General features: G+C 46.3%; 1 protein-coding gene across 1 annotated transcript in view; it reads right to left on the bottom strand.

Moving 5' to 3' along the window:
• Positions 1–1639: 1639 nt before the first annotated feature.
• Positions 1640–17308, bottom strand: part of LOC121852560 (probable ATP-dependent DNA helicase HFM1) — a gene marked incomplete at both ends in the record, with an annotated part of 23248 nt that continues 7579 nt past the window's right edge. The window contains 6 exons of the mRNA XM_042346526.1: positions 1640–1782; positions 2671–2774; positions 2877–2920; positions 8247–8335; positions 10725–10925; positions 13517–13693. Of these exons, the coding sequence (XP_042202460.1) occupies positions 1640–1782; positions 2671–2774; positions 2877–2920; positions 8247–8335; positions 10725–10925; positions 13517–13693 (758 nt within the window). The remainder of the gene's footprint in view (positions 1783–2670; positions 2775–2876; positions 2921–8246; positions 8336–10724; positions 10926–13516; positions 13694–17308) is intronic.

Genomic DNA, 17308 nt, shown 5'->3' with positions numbered 1-17308 from the left:
TAACTGAGAGTGTAACAGTTCATCCTGCAGAACCAGTGTGGCTCAGAGGTAGAGCGGCCGTCTTGCAATCGTCTGTGGCGTTCAACTCATGGCTAGAGGTTGACTCATCCATCACTCTTTGGTCGATAAAATGACACATTCATAACTAAGCAAGTGTAACAGTTCATCCTGCAGAACCAGCCATGTGGCTCAGAGGTAGAGCGGCGTCTTGCAATCGTCTGTGAGTTCAACTCATGGCTAGAGGTTGACTCAGCCCATCATCCTCTTTGGTCGATAAAATGAACATTCATAACTAAGCAAGTGTAACAGTTCATCCTGCAAACCAGCCATGTGGCTCAGAGGTAGAGCGGCCGTCTTGCAATCGTCTGTGCGTTCAACTCATGGCTAAGGTTGACTCAGCCCATCCCTCTTTGTCGATAAAATGACACATTCATAACTGAGTAAGTGTACAGTTCATCTGCAGAACCAGCCATGTGGCTCAGAGGTGAGCGGCCGTCTTGCAATCGTCTGTGCGTTTCAACTCATGGCTAGAGGTTGACTCAGCCCATCATCCCTCTGTGGTCGATAAAATAAGTATCACTTTGTGAAAATCTACATTGGTTGTCCTTTGGAAAGACTCTCATTCCATTGGAATTGAGGAGGTCCACCCTGGCCGAGGGCTGTAAGTAGGAGATGAGCATCACATCAATAGCAAGAAATTGACCTCTTCAAATAGATGCTGCATTGTCCACATGATGGGTTTCAAGAGATGGATCCAATAAACCAATACATTTGTGCACAATGCATTTAGTTTTTAGAACGGATACAGTAAAACTTTGGTGCGAATAATTTGATCTGCGAGTTTTTGCAAGACGAGCAAATTTTTTAAATAAATATTAATTTGATGAACGAGCGAGGTCTTGCAATACGAGCAGTGCGTGTGTACGCTTTGTCTGCCGAGCGTCACGCGATCACAACTGATACTATAAGAGTGTCTTCTTGGTTCTTTCGGTAAAGTCACGTAGAAGTAAAATAATAAAAATTAAAACACAATAAATAATTCTCACGACGTTTCGGCCACAACGCAAGCAGCCGTCCTCAGGTGAAAACAGGTCCGTCGATAAGACAGTCTGAATGAAACGTCTCGGCTTGGAGCGTCTATTTAAGCTGGGAATGATTTTGTCAAGGCGCTCTTCATCCTCCTCCCAGCTTAAATAGACGCTCCAAGCCTAGGACGTGTCATTCAGACTCGTCTTATGGACAGCCCTGGTTTCGCCTGAGGACGGCTGCTTGCGTTGTGGCCGAAACGTCGTGAGAATTATTTTATATGTTTTATTTTTATTATTTTATTATTTCCCTTCTACGTGACTTTACCGAAAGAACCAAGAAGATGAATCCCTGCAGTCACGAAAGCTTTAAATCGAAATATTATAATATGATCATATTATTTTATTATTTTATATATTATTTTATTATATTATATTATTATATTATATTATTATGTTATATTATATTACTTTATTACTTCCTTTAACTATACGAGTGCTCTAGATTACAAACACATTTACGGTACGAATTATGTTCGCAATCCAAAGTTTTACCGTACTTAGTTCAGAAAGTAAGGATGTTTGAACCACATATACAGAAGATGTGCATCTACCTGCGGTCTTCCTGCCTGCCAATCATCTGTAGAATATCTGTGTCCCTATATTCTTGCAGCATGCCTCCCCCGGTGTAGTGCATCGTCGATTTGACGATGACCAGGGCAGGAAGGTTGACACCCATAGCAGTGACTTGTGGAGACTGCAGAGAAATCAAACAACACAGTTTGATTTAAAGTTCTTTCGTGACTGCAGCAGGGATTCATCTTCTTGTTCTTTCGGTAAAGTCACGTAGAAGGGAAATAATAAAATAACAAAAATGTACATAATAAAATAATAAACTTTTGATTTAAAGCTTTCGTGACTGCAGGGATTCATCTTCTTGGTTCTTTCGGTAAAGTCACGTAGAAGGGAAATAATAAAATAAAAAATTGTAACATAATAAATAATAACTTTTGATTTAAAGCTTTCGTGACTGCAGGGATTCATCTTCTTGGTTCTTTCGGTAAAGTCACGTAGAAGGGAAATAATAAATAACAAATTGTAACATAATAATAATAAACTTTTGATTTAAAGCTTCGTGACTGCGGGATTCATCTTCTTGGTTCTTTCGGTAAAGTCACGTAGAATGGAAAGTAATACAATAATAAATTTACATAATAATTATTATGTAATTTATTATGTTTCATTTTTATTTTTCTTACTCCTTCTACGTGACTTTACCGAAAGAACCAAGAAGACAAACAAACACACTCTGTATTTGCACCATTCTTTCATCACAAGGCGATCACGAAAGAACGCTGTGTTTGCACACATTCTGCAGTAGTTTCGCGGATGGGGCAATGTTGCTAGATGCTCATAATAGGTTTTGGGTTATTAGTATATATGGCTCAGTATGGGTTTGTAATCCTGAAATATGCACACATGACAGACCCTACTAATTTCACAAGCCGCATGCAACCTGATGCATGGACACGTATATCAATCTACATCTAGTAGTAGGTTTTACCTTTCACTGGTACACTGTAAAGGAGATGCCTCATAGACTAATCTACAATCTCTCCATGAATAAAGTATTATCATGTTTTACGTACACAGTACTGGCAGTTCTCCTCGCAGAAAACGTCTTCAATGTTTCTTCTATCAGACATTCCATTCCTGCATGATGGTATGCAATTCCTTTCGTCAGCAAATCTACAACAGTAATAAAACAAATGACACGAATGTTTGCTTGATATTTCGATGCAATTATTTTCATCCTCGTTAACAAGCACAGTGAGGGCTTTACAAGCGTACCTCTCAGCTTGATATCCTTCAGGTAAGAAGCATGCACCTGCAGTCTGAAATGACAATAAATGATCGGTATATGGTGTAGTGGTGAGCACGCTAGATCTAATCAATTCCACCTTCCACCCACTCATCCACTCACTCACTCCCTCACTCACCCACTCACTCACCACTCACTTCACCCCTCACCACTCACTCATTCACCACTCACCCACTCACCTCATCACCCATCACTCACTCATTCACTCACTCACCCACTCATCACTCACTCACCCACTCACTCACCACTCTCACTCACCCACCACTCACTCACCCACTCACTCACCCACTCACTCACCCACTCACTCACCCACTCACCACCACTCACCACTCACCACTCATTCACTCACCCACTCACCCACTTTCACTCACCCACTCATTCACTCACCACTCACCCACTCACCACCACTCACCCACTCACCACCCACTCACTCACCCACTCCACTCACCCACTCACACTCACCACTCACTCACCCACTCACTCACCATCACTCACTCATTCACCCTCTCACCCACTCACTCATTCACTCATCCACTCACCACTCACCCACTCACTCACCACTCACTCACTCCACTCACCCATTCACTCATCTCACTCACTCATGCACTCACCCACTCACTCACACTCTCACTCACTCACTCACTCACCCACTCACTCACTCACCCACTCACTCACCACTCACTCACTCACTCACCACTCACTCACTCACCACTCACTCACTCACCCACTCACTCACTCACTCACTCACCCACTCACCACTCACTCACCCACTCACTCACTCACCCACTCACTCACTCACCCACTCACTCACTCACTCACCCACTCACTCACTCATTCACTCACTCACTCACTCAGCCACTCACTCACTCACTCACTCACTCACCCACTCACTCACTCACCCACTCACTCACTCACTCACCACTCACTCACCCACTCACTCACTCACCCACTCACTCACTCACTCACCCACTCACCCACTCACTCACCCACTCACTCACTCACTCACCCACTCACTCACTCACCCACTCACTCACTCACCCACTCACTCACCCACTCACCCACTCACTCACTCACCCACTCACTCACCACTCACCACTCACTCACCACCACTCACTCACTCACCCACTCACTCACTCACTCACTCACTCACCCACTCACTCACTCACCCACTCACTCACTTACCCACTCACTCACTCACCCACCCACTCACTCACTCACTCACCCACTCACTCACTCACCCACTCACTCACTCACCACTCACTCACTCACCACTCACTCACTCACCACCACTCACTCACCCACTCATCACTCACCCACTCACTCACTCACCCACTCACTCACCACCACTCACTCACCACTCACCACCACTCACTCACCACCACTCACTCACCACTCACTCACTCACCACTCACTCACTCACCACTCACCACTCACCCACTCACTCACCACTCACCACCACTCACTCACTCACCACTCACTCACCCACTCACTCACCCACTCACTCACTCACCCACTCACTCACCACTCACTCACTCACTCACCACTCACTCACCACTCACCACTCACTCACTCACCCACCACTCACCACTCACTCACCCACTCACTCACCCACTCACTCACTCACCCACTCACTCACCCACTCACTCACTCACTCACCCACTCACTCACCCACTCACTCACTCACTCACCACTTACCACTCACCACTCACCACTCACCACCACTCACTCACTCACCCACTCACCACTCACCCACTCATCACTCACCCACTCATTCACTCACCCACTCACCCACTCACTCACTCACCCACTCACCCACCCACTCACTCACCCACTCACCCACTCACACTCACTCACTCACCCACTCACTCACCCACTCACTCACACTCACTCACTCACCCACTCACTCACTCATTCACACTCACCCACTCACTCATCACTCATTCATTCACACTCACCCACTCACTCACCCACTCACTCACTCCACTCACTCACTCACTCACCCATTCACTCATCTCACTCACTCATTCACTCACCCACTCACTCACTCATTCACTCACCCACTCACTCACTCATTCACTCACCCACTCACTCACTCACTCTCTCCCACTCACTCACTCACTCACTCTCTCACTCACTCACTCACCCACTCACTCACTCACCACCACCCACTCACTCACCCACTCACCCATTCACTCACTCACCCACTCATTCACTCACCCACTCACCCACTCACCCACTCACTCACTCATTCACTCACTCACTCACCCACCGACTCATTCGCTCACTCACTCACCATCCACTCACCCACCCACTTACCAACCCAGCCCACTCACTCATTCACTCACTCACCCACCCACTCAACCATTCACTCACTCACTCACTAACCCACTCATCCACCGACTCACTCACTCACTCACCCACTCACTCACTCACTCACTCATTCACACTCACCCACCCACTCACTCACCCACTCACACTCACTCATTCACCCACTCACCCACCCACTCTCTACTCACTCACTCACTCACTCACTTACCCACTCACTTACCCACTCACTCACTCACTTACTCACCCACTCACTCACCCACTCCCTCACTCACCCACTCACTCACTCACCCACTCACCGACTCACTCACCCACCCACTCACCACCCACCCACTCACTCACCCACCCACTAACCCACCCACTCGCCCACACACCCACTCACCCACTCACTTACTCACCCACTCACTCACTCACCACTCACTCACCCACCCACCCACTCACCACTCACTCACTCACCCACTCACTCACTCATTCACTGACCCACTCACCCACCCACCCACCCACCCACTCACTCACTCACCCACTCACCCACTCACCTACTCACCCACTCACTCACCCACTCACTCACCCACCACCACCCACTCACCTACCCACTCACTCACTCACCACTCACCCACTCACCCACTCACTCACCTACTCACCCACCAACCACTCACTCACCCACTCACTCACTCACCTACTCACCCACCACCCACTCACCCACCCACTCACTCACTCACCCACTCACTCACTCACTCACTCCCTCACTCACCTACTCACCCACTCACTCACCCACTCACTCACTCCCTCACTCACCTACTCACCCACTCACCTACTCACCCACTCACTCACCCACTCACTCACTCACTCACTCACCCACTCACTCACTCCCTCACTCACCTACTCACCCACTCACCCACTCACTCACTCCCTCACTCACCTACTCACCCACTCACTCACCCACCCACTCACCCACTCACCCACTCACTCACCCACTCACCCACTCACTCACCCACTCACTCATTCACTCACCCACACACTCACCCACTCACTCACTCACCCACTCACTCACTCACCACTCACCCACTCACTCATCCACTCACTCACTCACCCACCCACTCACTCCACTCACTCACTCCACTCACTCACCCACTCACCCATTCACTCATTCACTCACCCACTCACTCACTCACGCATCCACCCACTCACTCACTCACCACCACCCACTCACTCACTCACCCACTCACTCACTCACCCACTCACTCACTCACCCACTCACCCACTCACTCACTCACCCACTCACCCACTCACTCACCCACTCACCCACTCACTTACTCACCCACTCATTCACTTTCTACTCACTCCACTCACTCACGATCTTTTAAACAACGGTGCACGTTGTTTTAACCCCCCTCCCCACCACTGCCCGTGCCCACTGAGCAGTGTATAAACACACAAGCCGGCAGGTGGCGCGTAGTGGGGTAAAGTGTGGGTACGCCTGCCTCTCCCATCACGTCTGGTCAATGTGACAGAGTAGACCCTGATCGATTTAAAGCTTTCGTGACTGCAGGGATTCATCTTCTTGGTTCTTTCGGTAAAGTCCAGCAGCAGCAGCAACTGCTGCAGCAGCAGTAACTGCAGCTCCCTTTGATGCTGTTAATCCTGCATAATGCACATGCATATGCAGTACTAATCACATTCCTGCATTTCCCATAAATATGCTAAATTCCTGTTGATATGCAAATTCCTTTGTCAATGCGCCCAGCTTATATATATGCTCCAAGCCCGTGTGCTGTTTCATTCAGACTCTGTCGCCTCGACGGACCTGGTTTTCACCTGAGGACGGCTGCTTGCGTTGTGGCCGAAACGTCGTGAGAATTGTTTTATTATGTTTTATTTTTATTATTTTATTCTTCCCTTCTACGTGACGACTTTACCGAAAGAACCAAGAAGATAGACCATTATCCCTCTAGAGCAGCGCTACTCAACACGTTTCATTCCACGGCACAAACCTTTGAGCTTACTGCCATCTTCACGGCACACTGAACACAAAATATCGTTTGGTTTTTCATCCAGCAGTGGATTGATGATGGCTGATGACGATGATGATGTGTGTTGCGCGCTCATCCCTTAAGTGATATGGCACTACGGATGGACTTGGCGCCATCATGGAAGTGTGGAATTTCCACAATCACGTGTGTCAATCTCTCCCCTTGATCACCTTGCTGCCAGCTATGGCTGCAAGTTTGGTGGAGCATGTTATTAATAAATATTAATAATAACAAGTGTGCCGTTCCTGGCCCTTCCCGCCTCAACCATTATATATACGGAGTGGTAGCTCTTGTGATCTCTCATTTGCTTGATACGGCTGTCGTGGCTGTGACGGTTCCACCTGAAGATGGAAGCTTGTGTTGCCTCCGAAACGTCGTGATTTTTTTTATTTTATTTTAATTGTAACCCGTAAAAACAAAGTTTTTCACTATAAATCCTTTATATGCGTGGCGGCTAGAGTCCTCTCGTCCTCTGGCTTGAGATGGCTGCCACCTATGGGTCAGATGATTGTCTGCCAGTATTAAGCAATTGGTCATTAAATATTTAATTTGTTTTCCCTAAACAGTGTAAAATTTTGGAAAAAAATTTCACGAACATTAATTGTCTCGCACAACGAGTCTGTGTGCAAAATGTCAGCTCGATTGGATCACGGGAAGTGGGTTAAAAAACGACCGAAAGATTTGCACGGTCGTAAGCAAGCAAGCAAACAAGTGAACTTAATATAAAGGATTTAAAAAAAGACGGAAACTTGTGTTGCCTCCGAAACGTCGTGATTTTTATTTTTTATTTTATTTTACTTTCATTAATTTTAATGTTTTACCTACACGGTGACTTTACCGAAAAAACCTAAGACTATATTTTCCTCTCTCAAGCGGAGGTGAACACCAGCAGTGGCTCGAACAAGGGATTTCAGGACGGCACCTTGACTCTTACTTTAACACCAACATCTTAATCACAGAACATTTGCCAATTCCCACTCCTACCTCTGCCTGTGCTGGGAATCAATCATGAATTTGGCATCTTTAGCCAGCGTGGCTGCAGCCAGCTGGACACTTCTTCTGGTCGCACAGAACTGTAAAAGAATAACCACACCGATCATTGGTTTTTTACCCTTCTATCTGGCAACAAAACTGACACCTTTTTTTTACAAGGAGTCATGTTTGCATAGACCACAATACCTGCGGTCGGAATGCAAACAAAACAAACATAACTCTGATAATTGGTTCTTTACCCTTCTATCTGGCAACAAAACTGACACCTTTTTGCAAGGAGTCATGTTTGCATAGACCGCAATACCTGCAGTCATAATACAAACAAAAGAACATAACTCTGATAATGTATGCATTGCCAGATAGAAGGGTAAAGAACCAATTATCATATTTTTACTGGCAAATGAGGTCCCCATAGTGTAAACATAACTCTGATAATGTATGCACTGTCCTTGAAATAATCACACCATTCAAAAGTATGCCTGCTTCCAAAGGCATAAACTTACACGTGAAATATCTAAGGCCTAAACCATTTAAAAATGTATATATGTCTGATTGACTAGGTATGATATTCACTGTATAAATGCAAACTTTTATAGCGTCTTGTGTGTGCAAGCGTATATATGTATGGCCTCTACAGGTGCTTGCCCAGTCTTGTAAAGACTCAACAGCGGATATTGTCGTAGTAGTAGGTTTTTTCCCTTTCAACTGGTACAAAACTGACACCTTTATACAAGGCATCATGTTTGCAATAACCACAACACAAGTAGTCAAATGCAAACAAAAAGAAACAACTCTGATAATGTATGCACTGTCCTTGAAGTTGATTGGTCCACACCCGAGACAGCTTTCCTTAGAGCCTAGTCTCCATTGGTGTTGGACCAGATGACCAAAAGGCGTACAACTCAAAACAGCGCACCATCAGAGTATTGAGAGCTCGGGGTGAAGCATTTACACTATGAGACGTCTCCTTTACCAGTGGCAAAATATAGTAGTAGGTTTTACCCTTTCAACTGGTACAAAACTGACACCTTCATACAAGGCATCATGTTTGCAATAACCACAACACAAGCAGTCACAATGCAAACAAAAGAAACTACTCTGATGATGATAATAATATGCACTGCCCTTGAAGTTGATTGGTCCACACCCAAGACATCTTTAGCGGATATTGTCTTTGTGTGATTGTATCTGCGAGTGGGGAGTGCTGGTTAGTGAACTGTGCTACAAACCCCTGTCACCCAAGTTCGATTCCCGCTCATGATCAAAAGCAAGGGTGAACATTTGAACCAATTCTGGGCCTCCCTTAGGTCTACTCAGCCTCAAATGAGTACCTGCCGTGGTACTGAAACATCAGCACTGGGGAAACAAAGGCGGTCCGGTGTGGTGACGCTGCCCACCCACCCACCCCTCGTGTGCTTATGCCGGTCTTCATAAGTGTTCGCTTACCAACACATGGCATTTCCTGTTTGCTATGTACGTGCCAATGGAGGCCTTACACACCTTATGACATTCCACATTCACGTGTTTTGCATGCAAAATATGAAACTACTAAAAAAATATGCAATTAAACTAATCATGCCATATTCTTAGGTTTTTTCGGTAAAGTCACTTAGGTAAAAAAATTTTAAATTAAAATTAATAAAAGTAAAATAAAATAAAAATCACGACGTTTCGGAGGCAACACAAGCTTCCGTCTTCAGGTGGAACCGTCACAGCCACGACAGCCGTATCAAGTAAATGAGAGATTGCAAGAGCTACCACTCTTTTTATTAAACCAACCATCATATATACGGAGTGGTAGCTCTTGCAATCTCTCATTACTTGATACGCTGTCGTGGCTGTGACGGTTCCACCTGAAGACGGAAGCTTGTGTTGCCTCCGAAACGTCGTGATTTTTATTTTATTTTACTTTTATTAATTTTAATTTAATTTTTTTTTTACCTACGTGACTTTACCGAAAAAACCTAAGAATATGAATCCTTGCATTTCGATGTAAAGCTTTCGTGACTGCAGGGATTCATCTTCTTGGTTCTTTCGGTAAAGTCATCACGTAGAAGGGAAGTAATAAAATAATAAAATAAAACATAATAAAATAATTCTCACGACGTTTCGGCCACAACGCAAGCAGCCGTCCTCAGGTGAAGAACCAGGTCTGTCGATAAGACAGAGTCTGAATGACACGTCCTAGGCTTAAATAGACGCTCCAAGCCGAGGACGTTTCATTCAGACTCTGTCTTATCGACAGACCTGTTCTTCACCTGAGGACGGCTGCTTGCGTTGTGGCCGAAACGTCGTGAGAATTATTTTATTATGTTTTATTATTGTTTTATTTTTATTATTTATTACTTCCCTTCTACGTGACTTTACCGAAACAACCTAAGAATATGAATCCTTGCAGTCACGAAAGCTTCAAATCTAGAACTGATCATGCCATTTTGACTTGGAACAACAAAGAACACGTGCACTCACAATGAGCGTTGGCTTCTGCTCAGAATATGTTTGTATAATTCTTGCCAGCTTGTAGTTGAGTATCAAGTCGAACTTAAAGGCCGTCTGCGCACGATAGAAAGGAAATCCCAACACGATTTTGCGAAGTTTCACAGGGCGATGTTTTTCGCCCAATTTTATGAAGGTGGCCGTTCCATCCCTATCAGACAGCCACTCGGCAACCTGGAGAGAGAATGTGTAGAGGACATTCAAACAGTGGCGGCTCCTGCAAAATCTCTCAGGGGGGGCAAATGTCTGGATGATTGATAAGGATAAGCTCCACCCATGCAATGGATAAATTAACAGCTTAAGCATGTAAAGGCAACTTCACTTCTTTAATATTAATGAAAAATAAAGTGACTCTTACAATACATCTTGTTTGTTTCTATACTCACTATTAAAACAAACCACTCAAGTTAATTTTATTAAAGATTCCACTAGGTGGCCACAAATTATATTGTTGGATGAAACGTGCTTACGTATGATGACGTTAGCACGTATGCTGACGTAAGCACGTTAGGGCGAGCCCTCCCGGAAGCCGTAGAGAATGCATGGGAGCGCCCGCCGTTCGAAAAAAAACATCTTTCAATGCAAGTCTATGGGGCCACTCGGGCGATTCTCAGCCGGAGTGAAATCGCCCCAAAAGAGGCGGTACTCCACAGAACGTGACATGACGCTGATTGGACTATATCCAGAGGCTGCAGTGACGGCTAGCGTGACTCTGTGGTTCAATGACATTGGTGGTGCGTCGCCCAATCGCCCTAATGAAGAAACCGCCCCTGAGTTCAAATATTAATGAAAATGCATTGAGAGGGTGCATACCTCTCCATATTGTATTGATGTAAGTCAAAATGAATGTGTGCTGTTTCATTCAGACTCTGTCGCCTCGACGGACCTGGTTTTCACCCGAGGACGGCTGCTTGCGTTGTGGCCGAAACGTCGTGAGAATTGTATTTTATTATGTTTTATTTTTATTATTTTATTACTTCCCTTCTACGTGACTTTACCAAAAGAGCCAAGAATGTGTGGCCATTTGCCCGCGTGCAACTTGATTACGGTGACACAAATCCCTTTCACGGTTGATGTTACAAATGAAACGCGACTGGTTTACAGTCGACGTGGAGGTCACGTAAGGCAAATACAATTCAAAGTTATTTTTGTTACTCAAATCAGCATTGAGGCGGTGCTCATATCCTGTTGACAGCCCTGAGTCAGCGGTGAACATTCCACACTCTTATCCATCCGTAGAACAAACATTGACTTCACCATTGGAACCTCCTTTGCCAGTAGCAAAATATGATTTTTAAAAAATGTTACCCTTTTATCTGGCAACAAAACTGACACCTTTTTTACAAGGAGTCATGTTTGCATTGACCACAATACCTGCGGTCGGAATGCAAACGAAAAACGCAACTCTCGTAATATTACAAACATGACTGCTTGCAAAAAAAGGTGTCGGTTTTGTTGCCAGATAAAAGGGTAAAAAACCAACGATCAATATTGACTTCCCCACAAAGTGACACTGATTTTACTGACCCCCGAAGGACTACGGAACGAATCAGCCCCCCCCCCCCCCAACGAGGATTTTAACTCGCAGCCTTTTGACTGAGTATATATATTGCGACAAGATTTGATTAAAAGCCAGGTGACTCAGTGGTAGAGCAATAAAATACAATTTATTTTATACCTACGTGACTTTACCGAAAGAACCAAAGAGTATGGATCCCTGCAGTCACGAAAGCTTCAAATCATAATTATAGCAATATATGTTTAAATAATCGTTACTACTATATAGTCGGTAGATACTACTGTAGGCCCAGTAAATACTACTATGGTCAGTAGCTACTGCAGTCACTAAATACTACTACACAGTCAGTAGCTACTACTGGCTCAGTAGATACTAGGGTACAGTCAGTAGATACTACTACAGAGTCAATAGATACCACTTCCTCTGTTGTATGTAAGGTGTTGTTAGTATATATACCTACGAGGGTAAAGATATGTTTTGAGGGGCGGGGGGTCCACAATTTTCTGAAACCTTTTGCATCAACTATTGACCCCACACTTTCTACAACTTTTTGGACTTGTGCAAGCCTCTCATGTATTTGTTGTGGAGAAATGTACAAACGGCCCACCGGCCTTTGACAATACCTTAGTATCTGTGTATATCTTCTTGGTTCTTTCGGTAAAGTCACGTAGAAGGGAAGTAATAAAATAATAAAAATAAAACATAATACAATTATTCTCACGACGTTTCGGCCACAACGCAAGCAGCCGTCCTCAGGTGAAAACCAGGTCTGTCGGGGAGACAGCGTCTGAATGAAACAGCACACGAGCTTGGAGCATATATTTAAGCTGGGTTGGGAGGGGAGGAAAGGGCGCTTCGACAAAATAATTTGCATATCAAGAGGAATTCAGCATATTTATGGGAAATGCAGGAATGTGATTAGTACTACATATATATATGCTCCAAGCGCGTGTGCTGTTTAATTCAGACGCTGTCTCCCCGACAGACCTGCTCTTCACCTGAGGACGGCTGCTTGCGTTGTGGCCGAAACGTCGTGAGAATTATTTTATTATGTTTTATTTTTATTATTGTATTACTTCCCTTCTACGTGACTTTACCGAAAGAACCAAGAAGATGAATCCCTGCAGTCACGAAAGCTTTAAATCAAGCTTTATCTGTGTATATGTGTAAGCTTTTTAAGGAATATTGTTTTCACCCGGGCAACGCCGGGTGCTTCCGCTAGCGTCAAATAAGTCCGCCAACTCACGTCTTCGATATTGGGAATGGTGGCTGACAGGGCGACGATCCGCACTCCGGCACAGGCATGCGGCGGTTGAAGTGCGTCCTTCGTGTAGGTTGGAGGGACAAGATTGTGAAGCGTCTTCATTCTGCTGACCACCGCCTCCAAGGTGGCACCACGTGACTCATCCCCCACTGTGTGCACCTGCACCATGACCCGCAGCACACAACACGACGCAACTTCCAGATTCCAAAGAACACAGGATGAGATGTTACTATCCTTTGTGCAAGTATTTAATTTAATTCACTATTTTATCTTTATACGTGACTTTACCGAAAGAACCAAAGAATGATGCAATGGGACTTGTTTTGTCCATTGATGTTGACGTATATATACGTTAGGTCGATGAAGAACTGCTAGCAAGTGTGTCGGGCGTGATGCCGTCCAAGCGAACTGAACAGGCGGGGCAGCGGGCAAGATGAGATCTGACGTCGTTCTCACGACGCGTGACGAGGTGATGCTGCCAGCGGTGCAGACGGTGAGTGCACCAGACTCGCAGTCCCGTTTGATCTCCCGGCGCGGCAGGTTAAACAACGCTGCTGACGATGACGATGATGTCACGCACATTTTTCTCTTGCTCCAAGCGTGGCGGGGCAGCAAGCGTACGCACGAGCAGCCCCGAGTCACGTCAACAATTCCAGATTCCAAAGAACACAGGATGAGATGTTACTATCCTTTGTGCAAGCACTTCCAAGAGTTCACGAACAGCGAGCCTGGTGACATTTGGGGAGCGCATCGTCAGTAGTGAACCTTTGGTTCCTAGGGTGTTTCGGCCTTTCACACGATACACCCTCCCCAAAGGCGGCCAGCGACAGGGCGATCAATCCTACGCTTGCGTCACATTCCCAATTAGTCGTAGGAGTTGCCTTGTTGTTGATAGCCAACATCCCGTGGGACTATGCATGGCAGGGGCGTCCTCCTCCCTGAGGCAAGCATTGTTGACTGCATACCTCCTGGCCCTCTCACTTTGGGGCCATGATTTCTTTGATCGGAGTATCCCACGATCTTGTCTCAGATCTTTGCCTTGAGTTGTCCAAACTCGTGGAGACCATTACAACGCCTGTATCGGCAATCGGCCCTTACCCGTCCTGCACACACTGACCACCCTAAAGCTTTTTCGATTTAAAGCTTTCGTGACTGCAGGGATTCATCTTCTTGGTTCTTTCGGTAAAGTCACGTAGAATGGAATAATAAAATAATAAAAATAAAACATAATAAAATAAAATAATTCTCACGACGTTTCGGCTACAACGCAAGCAGCCGTCTTCAGGTGCAGAATGAGACACTGCCAAGCTTAGGCACAATACCTGTTCCGTATTTGGTGATAACGTGGCATCGAGATTTCGCCGAACAGGAACAAAATCGGTTCTCTTCAGGCTACGCTGTATGAACGGACGACCGTGCAAATAGATTGCCTCCATCTCAAACGAGCGCCCTGCTCAGCGAACAGCCGTGGAAGCGCAAAGGAGTTGATCGCAAGCCTTTAGGTGAAAAGTTGTCTGCACGCATCGCCAGATCCGAAATGATCCGGTCTAGTGGCCCCCCCGTCCAATGTATTTTGCTAATGTGGACTTTACCGACCAAGACGGCTTGCGAGCGATCGCCGATTTCCGCTGCCATCACGAAGACACCCGGGTCGATGTACGGGGGGGGACGGGTAAGCAGGAAATAGCCCTTCAGTTCTTAAGCGTAGACGCTAGTGTGGGGGAGCGCATGTGGACTCGGCCTGTCTCAACGCACACGAACCATGCTCGGTATTGCCGAGAGTACGGAACACGCCATGCAAGTCTTTCCCTAGCCATGCAAAACCTATGCGTTCAATCGGTACGCTAACTAAGCGCGGTATCCAGTCAAGGCGGCGGTGATAAATACGAACCCGCTGAGCGTCAAGTTCTAAGTCCTCCGGGCGTACATCTGTCTGTGGGAAAGCTTTATTCTAGTAAAGCCAACTTTTTTCTCCCCGCGATAATTTCGTTCATTCTAGTTTCCTGCTTGGTAATCACCAGACTAAGAGACCGCATTGGTATCCATAGTAGGCTAACTGGGCCGGGGTTCTTGATGCCAAGCTTATGGTGGATCATATATCGGTGCTCAGGTGTCCTGCGGCTGTTGCTTGCGCGAATCTGCGGGGTTTTCTCCCTAGGTAAGCCATATAGGAGGGATCAGTGTCTATGCGGGACCTAGGCTCTTCCCCAAGTATAATGGCACATGTCATTGCTGTCTGACCCCTGTGGCCTCAACACCTGATTTATCAGTTTATGCAAATAGGACCGCCGTGCTCTGCCTAGCTCGCTTATTCGGCTCCTTTATCTTTCACGATTACAATCCATACTCTGCTTCGCAACTGAGGAACGGCAATGATAATCATGTCGCGTTACAGTGAGGCGAGTGCTACCCGGACCAAAGGACCAGTTACCTCTGGAGTTATCCTCTTTCGCATATAGCATGTAATTATCGTCTAGATTCGGCGGCGCGCGACGAGGTCGTGTGCATATTCCTGGTGACGACTATGCAGTAGAGTTGATTGACCGACTTCATACTACCGTCTGTATGCGCAAAAGGACGTTGACACGAGCGCTTCCAGTTTGAGATTAGAATGTTATCCCAGTGCATCTGGCGTCTCGATATACCGCACCTCATCGTCCGAGTGCGAAGAGCGCAAGGGGCCACCATCTGCACCCAGTAAGCTACAATCGCGGTCGATGCCCCTAACTCTATATCTAGTACTGAGTGATGGAATCTAACGCCCCTTAGGTCCTAGTGGTGCTCGAAGTTCTAAGGCACGTGCCTGGTGTGACAGTTACTGGTAGATGCCTGCTAGGCCTGGCGAGTATGACTCTAGGGCTCCGCCCCGCCCGCGAAATTCGAATTAAAATCCGAGGAAGAACTGAAACTAAGGCTCGGAGAGGCTTCTTAGGACGTGATACTCATGTCCTCCGCCTCCAGTGGGTCACCTGGTTTTCTCTCCAATCCCTTTCGAGTGGAGTCAGGCCTAACTGAACCTTGGTGGTGCATTTAATAGACACTGCGACCATCTAATATCGGCTAACACCGCACCTGATCTTATGCACTAACCTATTTGCTAGTAAGTCGTCATAGGACCACGTGGGATTTGGAACAGAACTACACGTGAGCTCATAACGAGTTCATGGAGACAAGAATGTTAGATGTTGTGAAGAGGCGCATTACACTCGGTTTGTACTACGGTCGTCTTGCATATTCCAGACCGCGGCTCGCAAACATGTGGACTTTGTGGGCACTTGACAAGACTCGGTCCCGCAGGTCGCCCAGCTCAGCGGCCAACGACTTTTCATTAGCAGATGGGCAAATCTTTAGGACTGCTTGTGAGATCAAAGGAGTCGTCCGGCCAGCTGCTAGGAACTAAGGCAGCCTCGGGGAGAGAGAACATCATTGCACAATGACCATCGGTCCTACAGCAAAGCACTTCTCCTGATGACAGCCTACTCCAAGTCCGGGGTCCGGCATATACTATGCCTTATATTGACATAGACTATGCGGTTACCAATAACGTAATCTGCAAGAGTGGCTAATTTGGTTATGACGCCAGCGTATTGTTTTCGAGGCACCGTGTCAGTCAGGCCAATAACGCGCGCTGGCTACGTTCCGCGTGAATTTGTGTAACAATTGTCTGCTATTCGGATTCCCGCTTGGGTGGCGTTACGACTCCAAGTAGGGCGTGCGTGAACTTATTGATGGGTCAGACCTGGAAAATGGCTCCCACAGATTCGAATTCACCAT

This window comes from Callorhinchus milii, unplaced genomic scaffold, assembly GCF_018977255.1.
Source record: "Callorhinchus milii isolate IMCB2004 unplaced genomic scaffold, IMCB_Cmil_1.0 Scaffold953, whole genome shotgun sequence".
NCBI lineage: Eukaryota > Metazoa > Chordata > Chondrichthyes > Chimaeriformes > Callorhinchidae > Callorhinchus > Callorhinchus milii.
The sequence above is the reverse complement of the archived record's forward strand: the minus strand, read 5'-3'. Positions and strand labels throughout refer to the sequence as shown.